Genomic DNA, 20,691 nt, shown 5'->3' with positions numbered 1-20,691 from the left:
GTCTTTATTATCAAATAAATTTAATGATGACACTAAAATGAACTGATTATTGATGTTGTAAAGAATGATTAGCTTGTATAGACTGCATCGATACTTAGTGGAGTAGTAGTTAACAGATACTATAGTATATGTTATTAAAAGTTGAAATACTAGAAAAACTAAGAAATTGGTGCATCTAGTTCAATAAGTTTTTCTTAGAATATAAGAACCCTCTACATATATACTTCCCTTTTTTTTTCTTTCCCAATGATTTTCCATTGTTATAATTATTGAGCTTCTTAACTAATTATACAAAACTTGTGTAATTGTGAGTACAGAATATATAAAAGATCCCCAAATAAATTAAAAATAAGATCATATGCCCCCGTAACAAACATCATTTACCAATTTATAAATAAATGTTTGATCAAACAACCACTCTTCTTTCATTGACTATAATCAACTCTCACTTAAAAAACCAAATGTACATCATTAATAAAAATATATGATTAAAGTCTCCATATCTGTCGGTCATATTTGCTGAGATAGTTTTTTTTTTTTTAGAAAAAGGATTAATATATCTTCATAAATCGGATTCATTGAAGGAAAGAAAAATGTCTTACCAAGTACGTTATTAGTACAAATGTAACTTGGTTAAGAACACTTTATTCATATCAAATGTATTTTTTTAATTACTTAGGTAAAATGCCTTCTAATACAACCCAAATTAAAGTATAGAGAACAAAAAAAATTACATATGAAATGATGATTTAAAGTATTAATGTGCGTGATGATGTCAAAAGATTTTCCAATTAGGAGAGAAGTCACTATTAAATGTGAATGTTGCACCAACCAAACGCCGCCACGTACACGCACCAAAACAGAGCAATAATTAACATAGAGGTATGAAACAATTATGCTTCATTGCAGAGGGAAAATATTCTAGTCATAGTTACAAGAACCTAAGCACTTTTGTCAGTTTGTGGATATATATACAGGGATGTGAATAAGTTTATAATTGAAATTCTGTCAAAAATCAAAGTAAATTTTAGCCATTGGATCCTGTAATGTAACCGTTAAATTAATGTCACGTGTCACCTAATAATGTAGATTGTGTAGTCTAATAATGTAGCTCGGCTAATAATGTAACACGCTGTAGTCTGATAATGTAGATTGTGCAGTCTAATAATGTAGCCTGGTTAATAATGTAACGCTTTTCGTGTAATAATGTATCTCAGGTATTATGATCACAACCATCTAATCTGAGGATCCAAGGGCTGTGATTTGCTTTGATTTTTGACAGAATTTGCTTTATGGACCATAGTGCGCCCCTCCTATATATATACATGTACACTCTTAATCAAATTGATTTTAAAAATAATAACCCAAATAATATTGTAAGTAAGTAGTTTACTTAACGTACCAATGAATCAGTTACACTAATACTCCATTAATTTCGTGACAATATTAGCAATTTGATTGGTAATATAAGCACAATAGACCATTATCTTTTAGAGGTTTGACACAACTCATGGAAATAAGATGATTCAAACTTTCATTTATGATATATTCATTTAAAATAAAACATTTTATATAGTTAATTATTATCAGAGACTAATACACATGTAGTTGGGAGGGAATTAAGTCCCTCCCCAGTATATTTTTAAAATTTTATTTATATAATATTATTGAATTTTCAGTTGTTTATAAAAATTTTGTACAAAAGCTCCTGTTAGAAAAATATATGTATTAAAATTATTATTCGAAATTTAGAATATATAGCTCTTCCAGTACAATAAGCGTTTACTTTTAATTACGACAATTATTAGATTGATATAATTAAAAATAATAATAAATCCATTAAATATTGGTTGATTTAACCCAAAATAAATGGCTGGTAGTATGTCCAAATATATCAATTTGAGTTCATTGACATTTTACGTGATCATTAATTAATTAAAAGACCAAAGTTATACGCATTGCTGTTTGAACTCTGTAGACGTAAATGAACATGTTTTATTCCTTTACCATTTAAACATGACATATTTTTCGTCACTTGTAGTATAAATTAAGTTTCATTGCATCTCAAAACTTTGGTCTCAAAAGTCAAACCCCATGAAACACAAATAAATACTTTCAGAATCTGACTTAGGGAATAAACTACAAAATATTTTCGCAAACTCAAATAATAAACATTACACGTATATAACTACTTAACATTTTGTACCAATGATCTACACTTCATATTTTAAGGGCGTTATTCATAAAATAAAATTTTATTGAAAATAATAATAATTCTATTGAAATATAAAGAATATGACACAAATATTTAAGGTGACGTATAAAGTAAAGATAGTTGATTAAGTTTTCTATTTTAGGTTATTCTCTTTTAATGCCACTGAAAAAATAAAAGAACATTTTTCTAGTATAGCAAAGAAGAACATTTTAATTAGGGATATCAATTCGGCTAACCCGCTCGGGTTTGGGCCAATCCATTCGGGTTATCGGGCTATTTGGGTGCGGGTTATTCGAGCTGTGGATTTTTCGGGTTATAAATTTTTGGCCCTAACCCTAACTCATCGGGTTTCGAGCTAACGCACGGGCTATTCGGGTCAGAAGTGATCTTATTTGTTACTTTCTATCCAATTCAATATTCTACCTTGTAAAAAAAACAGATTGTCGTAAAGTGAAGTATTATCAAAGTGATCAAAAGAAAGAAAATAATAGCTATTGAAAATTGAAACAAAACACATAAACATATCGCTCAATTAGTAGCACGTGTGAATCTGAATACAATTAAATGGCAATTAAACGGAAATCATGCATTTTAAAAGGAGTTAAATAACGTTCTTAATTGTTTACCCGAAAAATAAATTCTAAAAAGTTAAAAAATATAGTATAGATAATATGTCAAAAAATAAATTCTATGGAGTTTAATGTGATTGTATGAGTACATATTATGATATTATTATAGTCTATATTTCATTTAACCTAACTTTTAATTTGAGAAAGAATATATAATTACCATATATAGGTTCATATGCCATATATATTTCATATATATAAGTATATAAACCCAAAATTTGATAATAATTTTTTTAAATGCCCAATTCATGGGCTAACCCGCAACCCACCCGGACCAGCCCGCATAACCCACCGACCCAAACGGGTCAGCCCGTGTAGCCCGGTTATGGATTTGGGTTACAATTTTTCGGCCCTAACTCTATGATTTTACCGGATTATTTGGATCGACCCGCGGGTTTCGGGCTAGATTGACCTTCCTAATTTTATTTATTAAGTTGTTGTCAATTGCCTAAATTGGTTACTCTTTCCAATTACACTTATTATTCATTCCTTTCTATTTCCATGGAAAAATGATGCACTTTTGTCTCAATTCCTTATCAAGTTAAATAGCGATAGTGAAACATCATAAGAGAGGTTTTATTTGTCAATTTTGCAATTATTTTCTACTTTGAAAACTGTTTCGCTCTCCCTTTCATAATACATCATGTTTTTTTTGTTTTGCATGACTTTCGCACCCAAAATAGTTGGTTTTTTACATATTCATTATCAAAGGTTGTTTTGTATTTCCCTCAATTTATAACGAGTTAATTATACAGGTAACTCTTTACGCAAATCTTACATTAGTTTTCAATCATTTTTAATTAAAACACCAATTTTCAATCTTTTGTACTCTTAACACCTTAAATTTTAAACGCAAGACCTATATGATTATATATGTGATGTAATGCATGGTTGAGCTAGCAAATCTTGTGGGTTAGAAATTAGAATATTACCGAATCAACTTAACCCAATAAATACAATTTTATACAAAGACTAAAAATAATCTGGTTCACTCTACCTTTTAAAATATAATTTGTAAATGAAATAAAATAATTTAAATAATAAGTGAATTTCACAATTAATCTCTGGAAAATAAGGTTTGTAAATTTTAGGTTATTGAAGTAGGAAAAATCATGTTTCGTAAGCACTTCATATGTGAATTTTTCTGTCCCCGAAAAATTACATTTCATAGAAGTTGCATACCCTTTTTTTTCTGGGACTAATTATGAAGTTATTTTTTTTTTAATGAGTTACTCTATTCCAATTCAAAGTTATCAGATTCCTAACGGGTCGACTCGATAAGGTTAGAATCCAATACGACTTAAACTCAATCCCACTAATTTAATCTCAACGAATATTACTAGCTACTCCCTACGTCCGCCATTAACAGTCTCATTTATGGGTGGCACGGGTTTTAAGAAATGTTAAGAAAAAGTGGATGGAAAAAAGTTAGTAGAATATGAGTTCCATTTGTATATACTCCATCTGTCCCGCTTTAGGAGTCCCGGTTGAGTCGGGCACATGTTTTATGGAAAAAGTATTTGAGTGTGTAATAAATAAATATTGTAGTGGATGTTGAGACCCACTTTTAATTGAGTGTCCAATAAATAAAAGTTATAGTGGATGTTGGCAACCACTTTTAACATTTTTTTATTAGTTGTAGTGGATGTTGGGACCCACTTTTAACACTTTGTAGGTATTTTTTTATTAATTTATCTCAACCGGGACTCTTAAAGTGGGACGCCCAAAATTGATCAACCGGGACTCCTAAAGCTGGACGGAGGGAGTATTAGTTTTAAATAATATGTGAGTGGAATGAGTCAGTGGAAGGTGAGACTCTATTACTATTTATAGTAAAAGTGAACCGAGACTCCTATTCGCAGACAGACTAAAATGGAAAACGGGACTCCTATTCGCAGACGACGAAGTATCTATTACTGAAAAAATCATAGAATTCTTTGTCTTCATATTAATCTCATCTTTTTTTCCTACAGTAACTAGATAAGTTAATTATTCCCGACGTGTATCAATACTCCCATTTCAAATCTTGTAACAACACATGCATAAACCAAACAAAGTCATAGGCAATCGGCATTTAAAAGGCCGTGGGATAATTAAAGCAAAATGAGTTTTGAACATTCAATGGTAAAAATAACTAGTATGAGTCAATTACTTTCAATCCATATGATTTTAAGCATTTAGCTATCCATACCAGATAAACTAAACCAATAAAAAAAAATGAAGCATGTTCAATCTAACAAAAATTAGAAAAACATAGGAGGATTTAATATTGGCTCTGCTTGATCTACAATTTGCATTGAATTCCCGCTAAATTGCTATTCTTCTCCAAAAGTAAAAACACGACAATGCTAAACTATGTGTACAAAAATCATAAATACTTATATAGTGGGAGGAAGTTCAATACGATTTGGGCTTGAAAAATCCTAAATTGGACCTAGGCATATTGGAGCACGAGGCATACGTTTGGAAGGTGACCGTGTGGCTCATAATAAAGTCCCAACCTTCTCTCGTTGGTTGTTTCCATATCACCACATGGCTAGTGTCCGAGGCTGGTGGCATCATACGAGTCGTGCGGTCCTCGTCAATCCTCGATATCGCCAACACCACACGGGTTGGGTGGCACTGCTTTGCTCATGTGCGTGTTGTGCGATCATCTTGATTTTCTATGAACTCCAAATTCATGCCTTTTCATCTTTTACCCCTTTTAAAGAATTTCTTACTGCTAAGCTCAACAAACTCATCAAACATATCAAATTATCATAAAAATTGCTTTTCTGGATACGAATACATTGTAAAACTTCCCACTCCCTCCTCCTATTAAATGTCTCATTTTTTCCTTTTTCATCCGTACGTCAATAAATGTCTCATTTCACTTTTACAATATTTGGTTAGTGGACCCTTCATTCCAACTTATTCCACTCACATTTTATTATAAAATCAATATATAAAAGTAGGCACCGTATTCCACTAACAGTTTTATCCACTTTACTTCATAAAGTCAAACAAATTCTTAAAACTTGTGCTAGTCAAATATAAGACATTTAATGTCAGGAAAATATAAGACATTTCCGACTAAGGAAATGAATATTAATTATGAAGAATAGATTACTTACTGAAGTCGCCAAATGGTTGTTATGTTAAAAGTGGAGCTTTATTTTTTTCATCATCTTTACTTAAAGCTAAACAACAATAGTTCTAAATTTAATAGCTACGTAAATAAGTTTATGCTTAGACAATTTTTTAATAATTAGGATATATTGTCGGATTTTGTTATTTGGCACTGTATACCCCTCCCGCCGTGTGGACCCTCCTCCAGCCTGTTGTTCATTTCCAACTTTTTACCTAAAAATTTACCAATGTTGGTTACAGAATTAAAATTAAAATTAATAGTTACATTATTTCATTTTTATCTGCTTTGTCAAGTTAATTTTACCTTTCGCTCTCAAGCAAACTCTCCTATTTGCTTTCATAACAATTGCCCTTTACCCTATTATACATCTTATTTTATCAATACAAATAATAATAGAAAATAGTAATTAATGTGTATTACCCACTATTTTCTACCCTAAAACCATTAACCACAAATGTAGTAGGTTATTTGATATTTACAATCATGTTTGCTGGCATCAATAAATGTTACATATATTTAATAAATATTTGGAAAATATTCGAGGATCGATTTGATATTTTTGATATAGAAAACAATAAGAAAAAAGATTGATATTACTAATTTCCGAACTGTTTCCATCCATTCTTCTTCCACACTTTAATATTCCACCAAACAACATAGCAGCACTATTTAGTAATTAACCAAACCAACGCCACATATTTTCTCCCAAACAAGAGAGAGAAATCAACAGACTGACTTACTTATTACTCTAGACCGACAAATCCCCAAATTCATCAATCGCCATGGATTCTCAGATCTATGGCCTCTCTCTCGCCTTCCTCGCTCTTCTCGCCACCACCGCCTCCGCATTGCCGGCCAAACCAGCAAGCTCCGCCGCTCAGATCAATTCCAATTCAGTCCTCGTAGCTCTCCTCGATTCGCATTACACCGAGCTCTCGGAGCTCGTTGAGAAGGCGCTGCTCCTGCAAACGCTCGAAGACGCCGTCGCCAATCACAACATTTCCATATTCGCCCCTAGGAATGAGGCGCTGGAGCGGGATTTGGACCCCGAATTCAAGCAATTTCTGCTGGAGCCACGGAATCTCAAGTCTCTCCAAAATCTCCTTCTCTTCCACATGATTCCCACCCGCATTCAGTCCAATCACTGGAGGAACAAGCCAGTTCACCACTCCAGCCTCTGCCGCGACGCCGCCGGCGAACTGATTCCAATCCACGAGAAAAACGGAGAGAAAATCGTCGGCACGGCTAGGGTTATCAAATCCGACGACATCGTCCGCCCCGACGGAATCATCCACGGCATTGAGAAGCTCCTAATCCCCAAATCCGTCCAGCACGAATTCAATTCGCGCCGCAGCCTCCGCGCTACCTCCGCCGTGATTCCCGAGGGAGCACCGGAGGTCGATCCGCGGACTCACCGCCTGAAGAAATCCGCACCGCCCGCCCCCGCCGGCTCCCCTCCCGCCCTCCCTATCTTCGACGCCCTAGCTCCCGGCCCCTCCCTCGCCCCTGCCCCTGCTCCCGGCCCCGGCGGCCCGCACCACCACTTCGACGGCGAGAGCCAGGTGAAGGACTTCATCCAAACGCTCCTGCATTACGGCGGCTACAACGAGATGGCGGATATCCTAGTCAATCTGACGTCGCTCGCCACCGAGATGGGACGGCTGGTCTCGGAGGGGTACGTGCTGACGGTGCTGGCGCCGAACGATGAGGCCATGGCGAAGCTGACGACGGACCAGCTGAGCGAGCCTGGGGCGCCGGAGCAGATTATGTATTATCACCTGATTCCAGAGTACCAGACGGAGGAGAGTATGTACAACTCCGTGAGGAGATTTGGGAAGGTGAAATACGACACGTTGAGACTGCCGCATAAGGTGGTGGCGGAGGAGGCTGACGGCTCGGTGAAATTCGGCCACGGCGAGAGCTCTGCTTACCTCTTCGACCCAGATATCTACACCGATGGCAGAATCTCCGTTCAGGGCATCGACGGCGTTCTCTTCCCCGCGGAGGAGACCGTCGCCCCCAAAGCCGCTCCTCTCGCCAAGATTGTTTCCAAACCAAGAAGAGGTATGTTCATTTATTTATTTTTTTAATCCGAATTCGATTATCCTTGAATTTTGTTAGAAATTGGTTTTGTCAAGAATTGATTGGTGAAATTAGAGGGTTATTACTATTAGATTGTCATTCCAGTGGGAAAATTCAGGTGGGCTCCGGCGAATTTTAGTTGCTGAACTTGTACGCACGTTTTATCCCTTTTTTCTCTTGATAATTAATCACAATTAATTTTACTCAACTGGTGGTTAATAGGTCACTGATATTCAACATTTTAATTAAATCAAGTCGAGACTAGGGCGTAAAACATCATAATTAAACAATTAACCTCCAATTCACGGGATTAGTTAGCATCATATGGTGTCCTATTAGGCAGGCTGTTACAATCACATTAGTGCTTGTCCATTAATTAATAATACTAGTGTTTTAGCGCAGCTCTAACCCATATTTTAGTACTCCCTAGAATTGTAAGTAAGAATAAAATACTTTAGAGAATGTTACTACTACTACTAGCTTTGGGGTTAAAAGTAAATAACGAAATTAGGTGGTGATATTTGTGGGTGGAAAATGGGGATGGGAAGTATCTAGTGGTGTCGGGAACACGGTGGAGCCTCATGAATGGGCAGCGATGAAATTGACCATCACCAAAGCACAGTGGATCATAGCTGTGGTTTTCTATAAATAATTTTTTTCTTGACTCTAAAAAAGCTTTAATTGTAGAGTTGAGACCAGCCTGTAATTGACTAATAGTGCCCACCTTTTTATTCATCGCCTGTCTTATTCGTTATTCTTTTGTGACATATTATAAATATTCACAATCACAGGTGTGATTATGTATACTTCCCCTTCTTTCTCTATAGAAACACTCTGTATTTTAGTTGATTAGTCTGCTATATTCATTTATGTTAAGTCCACTATCTAATTAGCTGGAATGACAATATTGTTGTTATTCTTCCAAAGAGAAAATAATTGGAGACATGTGGTGTGATTTATTACAATTATTTGAATGTTGTAATATGTTTGATAATTGGTTGATTTTGTTGTTTAGTTGAACTGCCTAACAGGTGAAATAATAATGTGCAGGGAAGCTGCTAGAATTGGGATGCAGGATGCTTGGGGCTGTTGGGCAAAATCATCACTTCTCTACCTGTCATTAAATTTCATACTACTATCATAAAAAAATATATGGAAAATTAAAGGACAGAAATCCACAATGATGCAAAAAGGTGAGTTACAGATAATTTTAGTAAAATTTAATTTATTTTCTTGTAATCTTTGTTAGTAGGTAAGTAACATATTTTTTTCATTATAATTACCAGGATGGTGAATGCACTTGAGCTGAAGATAGAAATCAACAGTGTGCTTGTTCATCAGAGAACCCCACAAGGACAGAAGAGACTTTCAATTTTTATCTTCCTTTTTTGTTTTTTGCCCTTGTAATTTTGTTATAATTACTGTAATTACATACCCATTTTTTTATTTGTATTTAAGTAAGCTTGGTCCGCCGACAGCAAGTGTATGCACAAATATATAGGAGTGGAGTATATTTTTTATAAAGAGGGGAGGGGGGTTGCCTCTGTTTAAAGAATGCCATGAAAATCTTGTGGTGAGACCAACTTTTACTTTCACTTTTAATAATGGACATTATTTGTTGTCCTTTTGTGAATGGAAAGAACCTTCCTTTTCATAACTCACTTTATTTCTGCACAAGCAATTTCCGTGGACACAACTTATGCTTTTCTTCGATGAATTTTGTGCTCCTACTATTTAATTTGGACTTTGATTGGGAATCATAATTTGTTGTAAAGCTGTAATCAATACTCCTATATATTTTGGTGAACTATAACTATCAAGTGTAGGTGAAAACATTGATAACGTGAGATGCTTTCACATTCACATTAGATCTTTGTGATCGGAAAATTGAATATGTTTCTCCTTTTCACAATAAGTAGGGATTTTCATTTGAACCCTTCAATATTTTATTTTTGTTTGCATATTTTGATGGAGCTGTAATAACCAACGATTATACTATAAAAGTTTACAAAAAAACCTTTGGTGACATTTACGATTAAGAATTATCCTATACCAGGGTGTTCGGTTTGCAAGATTATAATTGTGTTTGGTTCATAAGATTCAACCCCACAACTCAATCCTAGATGAATAATCTATGGGAAATTAGTCATAACTAACCCCCTATGACTAAAATAATCTCACAACTCAATCATAGATTGTATCTTGGTATATTTTTATCTTGGAAACCGAACACCACCTACGTAGATTAAAATTGTATAGGTTCATATGTTCTTATTGTGAGCTACATTGGAACTTTTGAAAATGTTATGCCCTTTGATCATTTTGAACTAACTTACTGGATTCATATGACATGACGAATATAAAAATACTCCTCATTTAAGTATGTTTCTCATAAATCATGAATATTAAACGCACTCTTTGTAAAAATGCAATTGAGTTTATGGCATAAAACTAAACACAATCGAATCTCACTGTGCAAAATTCCGCAATCACTGTACTCTAATTGTGAGTTAATCGTGATTTATTAAGACCCATCAATTATTAAAAAAATCCAAAGTTCGAGTTGGCCTAAGATCATGATCTCCCAACTCTTCTTCCACACCCTTCATTCTATATTTCCTAATAACACGATCCGATCCAATCTGAATCACTACAAACTTTAATTACAATTTACATCAATATTTATGCTACATTGACCTCATACAATTTTCACAAATTCTACACTAACCTACATTTTATGTAACATAAAACTATATGTAAATATATATATAGATGCACTAAAATTTAGTGTGAATGATATTACAAGTAAGGCACAAGGCGGCAGGTGGAATTGAAGTTACCGTAGATTGTAGAACCTTCGCCAGAATAATTAAATAGCATTAAAATAATAATAATTCGTGTCTGAAAAAGACAGCTAAGTGGTAGATGCTTATAAGGTTTTCACAAAAGAGTAAGATGCTGCGTCTTTGACAGATGGAGTAGAGACATCATATCTAACTCTCATATGGTTGCATTTTTCAACTCCGTTTCTTTCAACAAACCCTCTTTGCCTTTCATACAATTTTTAATAAGGATATTTACTTCATAGCAAATTCAACCACTTTGGTCTTATCTCAACGTCAAGAGTTTAAATTGCAGTGGATATACGTAGATGAAAAAAGTTATACTACTACTTTAATTGAGTGAGAGTATAATTTCCATTTCACACCAACACTTCCACTATAATTCTCTACTTATTCATAGTCTTCTTCTTCAAACATCGGTCATGTTATCTTGTACTCCAACCAAAGCTCACCAAATTTGCATCTGTGGAAATTATTTCGTTCTTATTAATTATGAGCAAACACTTGATAAATAGAAATTCTTTACGCAAATTAATAATGTAGTACAGTAATACTTAAGATATACTAATGAAATCAAATGGACTATGGCAGGATTAATCAAATCACGCTTGTGAACCCATGGGACATTTCAAGTGAAAATGAGGCACGAGATGAGAGATCATGTAAACTTTTAGTACTCCATGTTTTTTTCACATACGACTTAACGTGTCAAGATTTCTCGTTGCAGCTAATCAAATATTAACAAATAATTGCAGAGCTGGTGCTAATTCAAATACTCCTATTACACTATTCAAATTAAATTATTTAAAAATATTTGACACTTTCACTATCAACAAATTAACATGATTCATGATTTAGAGGAATAAATAGAGGAAGAGAGTTTATTGACAAGCAAGTTATCGGAATGGAATATGGTAAAAATTATTGTAGCTATATTTGATAAAATAAATACTACTAACATTTATCATTAATACGTGGAGTAGTAGTTTTAATTATTTATTGCTAGATTTTTATGGGCTATCTACATTCACTAAGATTGGGCTTAAATGAAATAATGTGAGAAAATGAAAAGAGAAAGCCCAGATGGTAAAGCCCAAGAAAATTCTTCATCTAACATCCCATTCCCATGTCGTTTGTGATTGAAGGCGGCACTCAATCTCAAACCCCTCCAATCCATAGCTAAAACACAAGCTAAACGATGATACTGAGGAATCTCTCTCCGTCAAAGCTCAGAAAGCTTCTCTCTCCATTTTCTCTAACTGCCTATACACACACCAGACCTGTATGTAACTCCTCATTCAATTCATTAATCATCGAACCTTCCCCCTCTTTTCCACTTCCCCAAAACCCTGCTAAAACCCTACCTTTTCTATTTTTTTCAAACCCCTTTTCTTCACAATCTGGAAAGATCAAATCTTTCTCTAATTCACTACTAACCCGCGATGGAAATTACGAGGAAGCCACTGAGCAAGCCTTCGCCATTTGCCCTGGCTGCGGTATCCAAATGCAGGATTTTGATCCCAAGCAACCCGGGTACTCCGTCAAGCCCTCTGCCAAGGGAGAACACTATAAGAAATTTAAAAAAATGACTCCGATTTTGGACGAATCAGAAATCTCCGACTCCCTTAAACGAGGAATGGCAAATGAGATACTCGAAGTTGTTAGAATTGATAATTCTGGAACAGCAGACAACGTGTTCGATGAAATGCCTGACACAAGTGAGAAGGAAAGGGTTAGCCAGAAGCCTGTTGTTTGCTCTAGGTGCCACAGCTTGAGGCATTATCAGAAGGTGAAGGATCCTGGTGTGGAGAATTTGTTACCTGATTTTGATTTTGATCACACCGTTGGTAGGAGGCTGATGTCGATTAGCGGGGCGAGAACTGTAGTTTTGCTGGTGGTGGATGCTGCTGATTTTGATGGCTCGTTTCCAAGAAAAGTAGCAAATTTGGTGTCTAACACAATCGATGAGAATGCAAGATCTTGGAAGGAAGGGAAATCCGGCAATATACCGAGGATTGTATTAGTAGTGACCAAGATTGATCTTTTACCTAGCAGCATTTCCCCAACTAGGCTCGAGCATTGGGTTCGTACACAAGCAAGGGAAGGTGGGGCGGGAAGGCTCGCGAGTGTGCATTTGGTGAGTGCTGTGAGGGATTGGGGGTTGAAGACGTTGGTTGATGATGTGGTTACCTTTGCTGGCCCGAGAGGGCACGTGTGGGCTGTGGGTGCTCAGAATGCTGGGAAGAGCACGTTGATTAACGCGATAGGGAAGTGTGTGGGGACAAAAGCGACTCATGTCACGGAGGCATCAGTGCCTGGGACTACCTTAGGGATTGTGAGGATTGAGGGAGTTCTTCCTGGGAAGGCCAGGTTGTTTGATACGCCCGGGCTTCTGCACCCTCATCAGATTTCGACCAGGTTGAATGCAGAGGAGCAGAAGCTTTGTCGTATAGACAAGGAGTTGAAGCCGAGGACATATAGGATCAAGGTTAGAAATGTTCCTTTGGGAGGGTGTTGAAGTTCATATTTCAATGTTGATTGCTTTGATTTATTCTGAATCTATATCTGTGTGTTTGTTCAATCTTTTTGAAAAATCTACTTCTTTTTCTGAATTCTAGCTTTGTTTTGCTCTTTTGCCCTAATGTTTTGCTTGATTGTTGAATAGTAAATTGGAGATTGGGAAAAAAAAGCCGTAACATTGTCATTTTGTATAAGCTAGTGTTCAATGTTTAAGAATTATAATGATCCATGTGTATGTTAATAATTGGACTTTTTAGTATAACAGATTAGAAAATGTTTCCAAAATTATTGTTTTTAAAAATATTCACTGTAATATGTTTATTCTTGAACTTCTCTTGGCTGATTTTGAAGAGGAAATAGTGCTCTTGTGTTGGAGTGTGGTCTTCTCATTATGATTTATTAAAATATTGATACTTATCCTGAAATGTTTCCTGAATTGTTTCAGGCAGGATATTCAATTCATATCGGTGGGCTGTTCAGGTTGGATGTCGAAGAAGCCTCAGTAGATTCAATCTATGTTACGGTATGGGCTTCATCTTTGATTCCTTTGCATATGGGGAGGACGGAGAATGTAAGCTCGATGTTGGAAGAACACTTTGGCCGTCAGTTGCAGGTATACTTACACGCTATAGCTTGTGATATAATCTTATGGGAACTGTAAAAGGTCTTTTTTTTACGAATTACTGAATGCTTATGAATATCTATCAAGCAGTCCGTGTCTCCAGCATTTATCCAAATGCAATAATTCTTGTTAACTTTGTTTCGATAAAATGTTGTTGTAACTTGTCCTTTTTCAGCCTCCGATTGGGGAGGGGAGAGTGGAGAAGCTCGGAAAATGGGTGAAAAAGGAAATCCAAGTCTGTGGGGAGAGCTGGGATTCGAGTTCCATTGACATTGCTGCTGCTGGCCTTGGTTGGTTTGCTGTTGGGCTCAAGGGAGAAGCGGCATTGGCTGTGTGGACATACGACGGGGTTGAAGTGACAGCGCGAAATGCTTTGCTTCCTCAAAGGGCAAAGAATTTTGAAGTTGCAGGATTCACAGTGTCGGAGATTGTGTCCAAAGCTGATCGAGCTAGGAGTAAGCAAAGCCCGAAGAAGAAGAAGATCAGCAGCCTGAAAAATGCAGCTTCAACAGCTTCCTCTGTGTCGAATGATAGTGAAGATTCAAGTTCAGATTCGTCGTCGTCTTCTGGTGAAGATCTGAAGTCAGATGATTCAGCTGCAGTTTCCAACTCTAGATGTTGAATGGGATATAAACCATACAAGGAAAAAGTTCTCACTCACCCACTCATAAACAGGAGGCTAGAGATTATTCAGGAATTCAGTTAATAGTTTATTATTCTTTGTTTTGGTTGGAAAAATGACCCTTTGATCGTTTAGACCGTAGATAGTTGTTTTAATCTTAAACCAATTTGTAAAAGTTGATCACCGATACACCTCAACATTATAAGTATCTTGTTATGTTGTTTAACATAGTTAATTGATTTTGAGTCATGACTGATTGTATCTATACGATTTCTTTGATCAAAATGGGTCAAACCCACATGCTCTTTTTTGATAACTTCGATGGGCCATACTTGTACAATGCAAGTAGATGAAACTAACATGTTCAAAATGAATTAAAAGCCAACAAAACATAAGACAATTCCAATTTGAGAACTTGTTTAGTTTAATAGTACTAGAATTTACTTGCGAGAAATAGAAGCTGTTTTTTTTATTTTTATTTTTAATTACCGAGGGTATCCACCGGCGAGCCCAAAATGACTATTCTCCCCGCTGATTTGTAGGCACCTCAATAGGTGGGACAGATGACCCAAGGATTTAAAGCTGTCAGGCACCTCAATAGGTGGGACAGCTAGCCCAAAGATGGGATCGATCCCCTGACCATTTGGTTAAGGATGGACGAGTCCCATGCCACTCGACCACACCCCTTGGGTTAATAGAAGCGTTTTTTAATTACATCGGTGGTGGCTTTTTTACTAAAGTTTACATCTTGTCTGGTAAAATTCTCATATATACATATTATATAGGCACTTATCTAACTTAATTCTTGATAAAATAAACTTTAGATAATATATACGTACACTTAATATTTGTCTTGGTCTGTTTTGCAATAAAGTTCTAAAAAATCGTCATGCATACTTATATCCACATTTAATACTACTGCTACATATCTGCAGATGATTTTTATAAATAGAAATGAATTATATATAGTATTAACATTTCAAGAAAAAATGGCAGATTAGATAAAATATTCACTAAATTTGACAATCGCTGAGGTTATTCGGATGGACTGTCCTATGAGATATATGAATTTCTAATTCTAAATATATTAAAAAATGAACATAAGAATTGTAATTAGTATGTCGCAAACTTCCAAGGGTTGCAGATAGTTAGGGAAAAAGAAATAGCTCGAGTATACTCTTGCTATTTATCATTTAAATTGGGTACTTGAGTAGACTATATTTTCAAGCTTTTTCATAAAATATTTTGAGAAAAAAGCACAATGGTTATAATATAAACGTTTAATACAAATAAAGACATACTCCTACATTACAAAACATGCAAAGATGAGCTCATAAGTATATGATCACCCTATGAGATTGATAATCAACAGAGGACTGAGTATGGTGTAGAATGAGCAAATTGTAGACATAAAATTTGTGATAATAAAGTGTATCCAACTGATATATGTTACTCAAACTTTGAACATCCAACACCAGTATTCACAACAAAATGTACTTCCACTATAGAGAAAAAGGAAGAAACAATAACATATGGAGTAGTATAATGGAAGTAAGTATAGATGAGATGAGAGTGAATGTTGATATGTTCAACCTTCAACCTGCAGTTGAGCAGGCATTATCGCCCTCGACAACGAACTCTTCGACAAAGGACTCTTTTCCACCTTATCTTTACTCGCCAAGGGCGACCTGGGTGATCTGCACGGACTACCACACTCACTTCCACTCCCACTCCCCTTCTGCCTCCCCAGCTTCGGAGACTTTGGCCGTGTTGTCGGTATCTGCACAAACATCATCAATAATTAACCACATCTCATACCAAATTACAAAACACATCAATCAATAAATGTATACCTTCTTAAGCTCCACTTTTGGTGGAGGCTCTTTGTAGAAACTTGGCATTGGAGTAGCTCTGAATGTCAAGCTCTTCCTCAGTTGCTTTATCTCCGCCTCTTGACTTTCCTGCTCATCATCCAATTATACATCAAACCCACTCACTCACTACACACATCAATATATATATCACTACCTTGGATTTTGCTTGCATATCATTCTTCTCCACTTCCTTTGCTTGAACTTTCTGTTCTATCTTGGAGAAAAACTGATCATCACAATAAATAAAACAAAAAAGGAAAAAGTGAACATCCAATCTTTACTCAACCATAAATAGTAGTAGATTGGATTAATTTCAACCTCTTTTCTCCTCTCCGCACGCTCTTCCGATCTAAAGGAGAATGTCAGATTCCTACTTGATTACACAACAAACACAGAGTCAGAATCTAATTTGATCGAAAACAAGCAAGCTATATATCATCTTACTCATCACAAACAGAGTTCCGAGACAGCTTGACTCCCGGGAAGGGCTTCTTTGGGAGAGAGTTGGTCCTTGTACGCGTAGACGAAGCCTGGGAAACTCGGGACTCCACCTTGGAGCTGTTCTTCTGAGACAGCCTAACATCGGAGTCAGTGGGGTAAATCTCTATGCTCCTTTTCATGATGTCTGAGTGGCGGCTCGGGAACGACAGGCTCTGGCTCAAGCTCGCCTTTCCCAGCGCCGCGGATACTCTCGATGAAGAGCCCCATTCCTTCTTCACTAATGCCTCCTTTTTCTCAACTCGGTTGTTTCTACTACTCCTGATCTCTTTCGGTTTCCTCGTCTCAGCGCTTGATCCTATGCTCTCGCGCTTCTCGATCCTGTCGTCTTCGACTCCAGCGCCGTTGCCGGACTCCATTTCTGAGGGGGGCTGAATTTTACAATTCTACAAGTGTGGGATTGGAGAAGATTTATTAGGCATTTAAGGGTGTGATGACAGAATATTACCTGTTTTGGGGTTTTGGTGGGATGGATTTCGAGCTGTGATTTCTTGTCTGAAGTAGCAAATTTAAGAATGTGGATCTGTATCAACCGGAAACGGTTTCACAGTATTTTTTGAGTTGAGATGAGAATTTGTGTGCATTGATTGATGGAGGAGTTGAATTTTCTTAAGAAAATTGATGGGGATACAAAAGGACTAAACTGCCACCAGATTAACTAATTTTTAACTACCTTCCTTTCAATGAATCAAACTTTACCTCTACCAATTCCAAAAGAAAAACTTCCTATCCTAATCCACGATAAATAGCCTCGGGGGTGTACTTAAAAAAAAACTCTTTTTAAAATAATATCAGCCCGTTGGATTATGTAATAAATTAGGCTTTTAATGTAATAAATTTTCGTGTATAAGAATAAAGGTGTAACATGCAATTTTTTGTTAACATTCAATAATTGCGTCACGACAATGTATAATCTCCATTACACATAAACTCATTTAGTTATTATTTCATTATTTTTGCAAAACTTCAAGCTTACATGCTATATATTCAGTTATTTATAGATCCTATTTTTCACTACTAAATTTATTTACATTTAATTTATGCATATAAACATGATATAATAAGTCTGCCTCATTTACACATTTAATTATAATTTTTGCATTATTATTACTTAATAAGTGCGTGCGTTATATGTTGTGCATAGTTGTATCACACAAATCTATAAACTCGCTCCTTAATAATCAGATATAATTTGAACAAATGAAACTCTTGACTAATATACCCCTCCAATGCAAATTCATAAACATAAAGATGCAACCCGGGGTTAAGAAATTTGGACAATACATATTAAGATCAAAGTGATGATATTTGCTCCCCATAAATAATAAGTACTATACACAAATTGCTAAACTTACTTGCATAAAATATAAATTGTGGAATAAAAGTGTGAATGTTGAAATGTCGATATTTTATGAGAAAATAATCTACTAGCCTATCTATGAATAACTTGTAGTCTGCTATTTGCTGATTTGATCCTTATCCTATTTATTACTCTCTGTGTTTCAAAATTACTTCAACTCTGTCCACAGTATAGTGACTTAATCAATATTAAACTAAATTACTTCCACTCTGTCCACAGTATAGTGACTTAATCAATATTAAATTATAGGATTATTTTATATGTTATTCAATTATGTTGATGGGCATTGTTGAAATAAATTACTACTCAAGAAAATGATATATTCTAAAATACATGTGGAGCACACACAGACAATATTTTTAATCTAACTTCAGCCAGCAAATATTGGAATGATTAAACAATGTCCCAAGCATAATTAGAAAACTTGGACTTTTTCGAATGAAAATTATTCTCCACTGTGTGTGATTTTAAGTGTATATTGGACTTTTCTAATCAAAATTATTCTCCCTGATCTCAATGAGTGTATCTTTTGTTGTATATATATCTTGTGTGAGATAGTCAAATGGTATCAAAATTTTAATCATTTAAAATACTAAGTTTGTTATGTTTTTCCACATTCATTAATGTAATGACATTACTAATTGGAATCCTACTTAATGACAGATATACAAATGATGGAGACTTTACACAATTGTTGGGATAGAAATCAACTTAATTAAGAAACCAATTTGAAAATTGCAAGCCACAACTTTGGCTTTGGGTAGCGTAAATTCTTCCAAAAATCCAACGACCAAGCAACATTTTCTTATTAATTACTGTCGTTGTATACAATTAATTAGTTCGATCGTGAATTGACGTTTATTACTATTTGTTTCACTACATATCTAATTGGATAAATATCTTGTTTAATTAGTATTTATTTGTTTATTCAATTTATTCGGTTTGTCTTTGTTTTCATTCAAAACATTAAACGTAGTTTTTGACAGGTTGCATATTGTATTCTTTCTTGAATAACTATTTCAGTCTATATATTACACATATTTTTTTTGTTGCTTATTGTTAAACAAATATTTGTATTGAATTTATGAGAGAAGGTGCCAAAAAACGGAGTTGACATGGGGAAAGGTGAGGTGGTGGATTGATTATGTTGGGATTGGAACAACAGAATGTGTGTTGTAGTCACGTCTTAGTAGCTTTGCACATGTCTTGCCCATATCCAAAACACCCAATTTGTTGCCCTCCATCATTCTTTTCGTGTCTTGCACTTTTAATAATAATCATACTAATAATAATAACAATAACATTTTTTGTATGTAATACATGGTCGGATGATTTGTGAGTTACGTTAAGATTACAATTCAAATACTATTGAATATGAACTTCTTAAACAAATTCATAACCTGTTTCATCTTCTAGTATAATGATGTGATATATGTAATGTAACCGTGCTCTGATCCCAATCTAGTGCCTTTTACATTTACTACATAGGCATAGAGCAGATTGATTGTCATTTTCTATAATATGAATATTTTAATAACTCATTCTATGTTCCACTTATAAAGTTAATAATCATACAATCTTGAGCCTAGATGGAACGTGATCGTGAATTCTATGCTACTACATTATTTTGCTCATAAACTATGTTACTATTAAATAAAAACTTATCTTATAATTCAATAATATATCATTATGCACAAATAGTATTACTCCCTCCGTTCCACGAAAATATGCACTCTTTATTTTTTAGCCCGCCCCATAAGAATAAGCACTTTTCAAAAACTCTTTTCTCTCTAATGCGGTGAAACTCATTTTTTACTAACAATATTTTAATTATTTTTTTTCTACATCTCTCTTATTTGATCAACTTTGCATTAAAATTCGTACTGAATCTAGAGTGTATACTTTTTGGGGACAGATAAAGTACGTAGTAAAATTTATAATAATTGATCGTCATGGGCTTAAGAACACAATTGTGGGCTAAAGGTAAGTGAAAAATAATGAGTACTACTAATTTTCCCAATCACACCTTTTTAAGTTTTAGAAACATAAAAGTAGTCTCCTCTTTAGATTTTAGCTTATTTATGTTGAAATTTCAAGTATATGCTTCCTTCTTCCGTCGTTATTTGTCATTAGTGGTCTGACTCAATTTTAAGATATGTAACTAAAAATGTAGTGGAATGTGCAACTTTTATTAATATTTTTTTATATCCTTGTATATTAGTTGGAATAATAAAATAAAAAATGTTATAAATATTCATAGACCTATCAAAAAAAATTCATGATAAGTATTGATGGA

At 35.0% G+C, this 20,691-nt stretch overlaps 3 protein-coding genes across 5 annotated transcripts; 2 read left to right on the top strand and 1 right to left on the bottom strand.

The window, feature by feature from the left end:
- Positions 1-6,626: 6,626 nt before the first annotated feature.
- LOC125200695 (fasciclin-like arabinogalactan protein 15) lies at positions 6,627-9,713 on the top strand. The gene is made up of 3 exons (XM_048098431.2): positions 6,627-8,038; positions 9,107-9,249; positions 9,343-9,713. Exons 1-2 carry the CDS (start codon positions 6,757-6,759, stop codon positions 9,178-9,180), a joined length of 1,356 nt encoding a protein of 451 aa, XP_047954388.1. The 5' UTR covers positions 6,627-6,756; the 3' UTR covers positions 9,181-9,249; positions 9,343-9,713.
- A 2,340-nt stretch (positions 9,714-12,053) lies between these two features.
- Positions 12,054-14,912, top strand: LOC125201067 (P-loop containing nucleoside triphosphate hydrolases superfamily protein). Its single transcript, XM_048098961.2, has 3 exons — positions 12,054-13,387; positions 13,865-14,032; positions 14,217-14,912. Exons 1-3 carry the CDS (start codon positions 12,098-12,100, stop codon positions 14,661-14,663), a joined length of 1,905 nt encoding a protein of 634 aa, XP_047954918.1. The 5' UTR covers positions 12,054-12,097; the 3' UTR covers positions 14,664-14,912.
- A 1,152-nt stretch (positions 14,913-16,064) lies between these two features.
- Positions 16,065-17,669, bottom strand: LOC125201069 (uncharacterized). 3 transcript variants are annotated; one of them, XM_048098963.2, is made up of 6 exons: positions 17,484-17,669; positions 16,982-17,406; positions 16,856-16,910; positions 16,692-16,763; positions 16,517-16,624; positions 16,065-16,443 (listed from the first exon to the last, which is right to left on the bottom strand). In XM_048098963.2, the coding sequence occupies exons 2-6, from the start codon at positions 17,392-17,394 to the stop codon at positions 16,252-16,254; spliced, it is 840 nt and encodes a 279-aa protein (XP_047954920.1). In that variant the 5' UTR covers positions 17,395-17,406; positions 17,484-17,669; the 3' UTR covers positions 16,065-16,251. The 3 variants fall into 3 exon arrangements, with proteins under 3 accessions (XP_047954920.1, XP_047954921.1, XP_047954922.1); XM_048098964.2 differs by having other exon boundaries at positions 16,982-17,396; positions 17,484-17,668; XM_048098965.2 differs by having other exon boundaries at positions 16,856-16,907; positions 16,982-17,661.
- Between the last annotated feature and the right edge of the window lie 3,022 nt (positions 17,670-20,691).

Source organism: Salvia hispanica, chromosome 2, assembly GCF_029641045.1.
Source record: "Salvia hispanica isolate PSC_SH4W2 chromosome 2, Shi_PSC_v1, whole genome shotgun sequence".
Taxonomy (NCBI): domain Eukaryota; kingdom Viridiplantae; phylum Streptophyta; class Magnoliopsida; order Lamiales; family Lamiaceae; genus Salvia; species Salvia hispanica.
Note: the sequence above shows the minus strand (reverse complement) of the source record. Positions and strands in the feature narration are given on the sequence as shown.

What these genes read in the sequence shown, in the direction of transcription:
- LOC125200695 (XM_048098431.2), top strand. Translation starts at nt 6,757, where the DNA reads ATGGATTCTCAGATCTATGGCCTCTCTCTCGCCTTCCTCGCTCTTCTC. An exon ending in TGTTTCCAAACCAAGAAGAG is followed by an intron (nt 8,039 to 9,106) that starts GTATGTTCATTT and finishes AATAATGTGCAG; the next exon opens with GGAAGCTGCTAGAATTGGGA.
- LOC125201069 (XM_048098963.2), bottom strand. Translation starts at nt 17,394, where the DNA reads ATGGAGTCCGGCAACGGCGCTGGAGTCGAAGACGACAGGATCGAGAAG. An exon ending in CGGAACTCTGTTTGTGATGA is followed by an intron (nt 16,911 to 16,981) that starts GTAAGATGATAT and finishes TGTGTAATCAAG; the next exon opens with TAGGAATCTGACATTCTCCT. An exon ending in CAAAAGTGGAGCTTAAGAAG is followed by an intron (nt 16,444 to 16,516) that starts GTATACATTTAT and finishes ATGTTTGTGCAG; the next exon opens with ATACCGACAACACGGCCAAA.
- LOC125201067 (XM_048098961.2), top strand. Translation starts at nt 12,098, where the DNA reads ATGATACTGAGGAATCTCTCTCCGTCAAAGCTCAGAAAGCTTCTCTCT. An exon ending in CGAGGACATATAGGATCAAG is followed by an intron (nt 13,388 to 13,864) that starts GTTAGAAATGTT and finishes GAATTGTTTCAG; the next exon opens with GCAGGATATTCAATTCATAT. An exon ending in ACTTTGGCCGTCAGTTGCAG is followed by an intron (nt 14,033 to 14,216) that starts GTATACTTACAC and finishes GTCCTTTTTCAG; the next exon opens with CCTCCGATTGGGGAGGGGAG.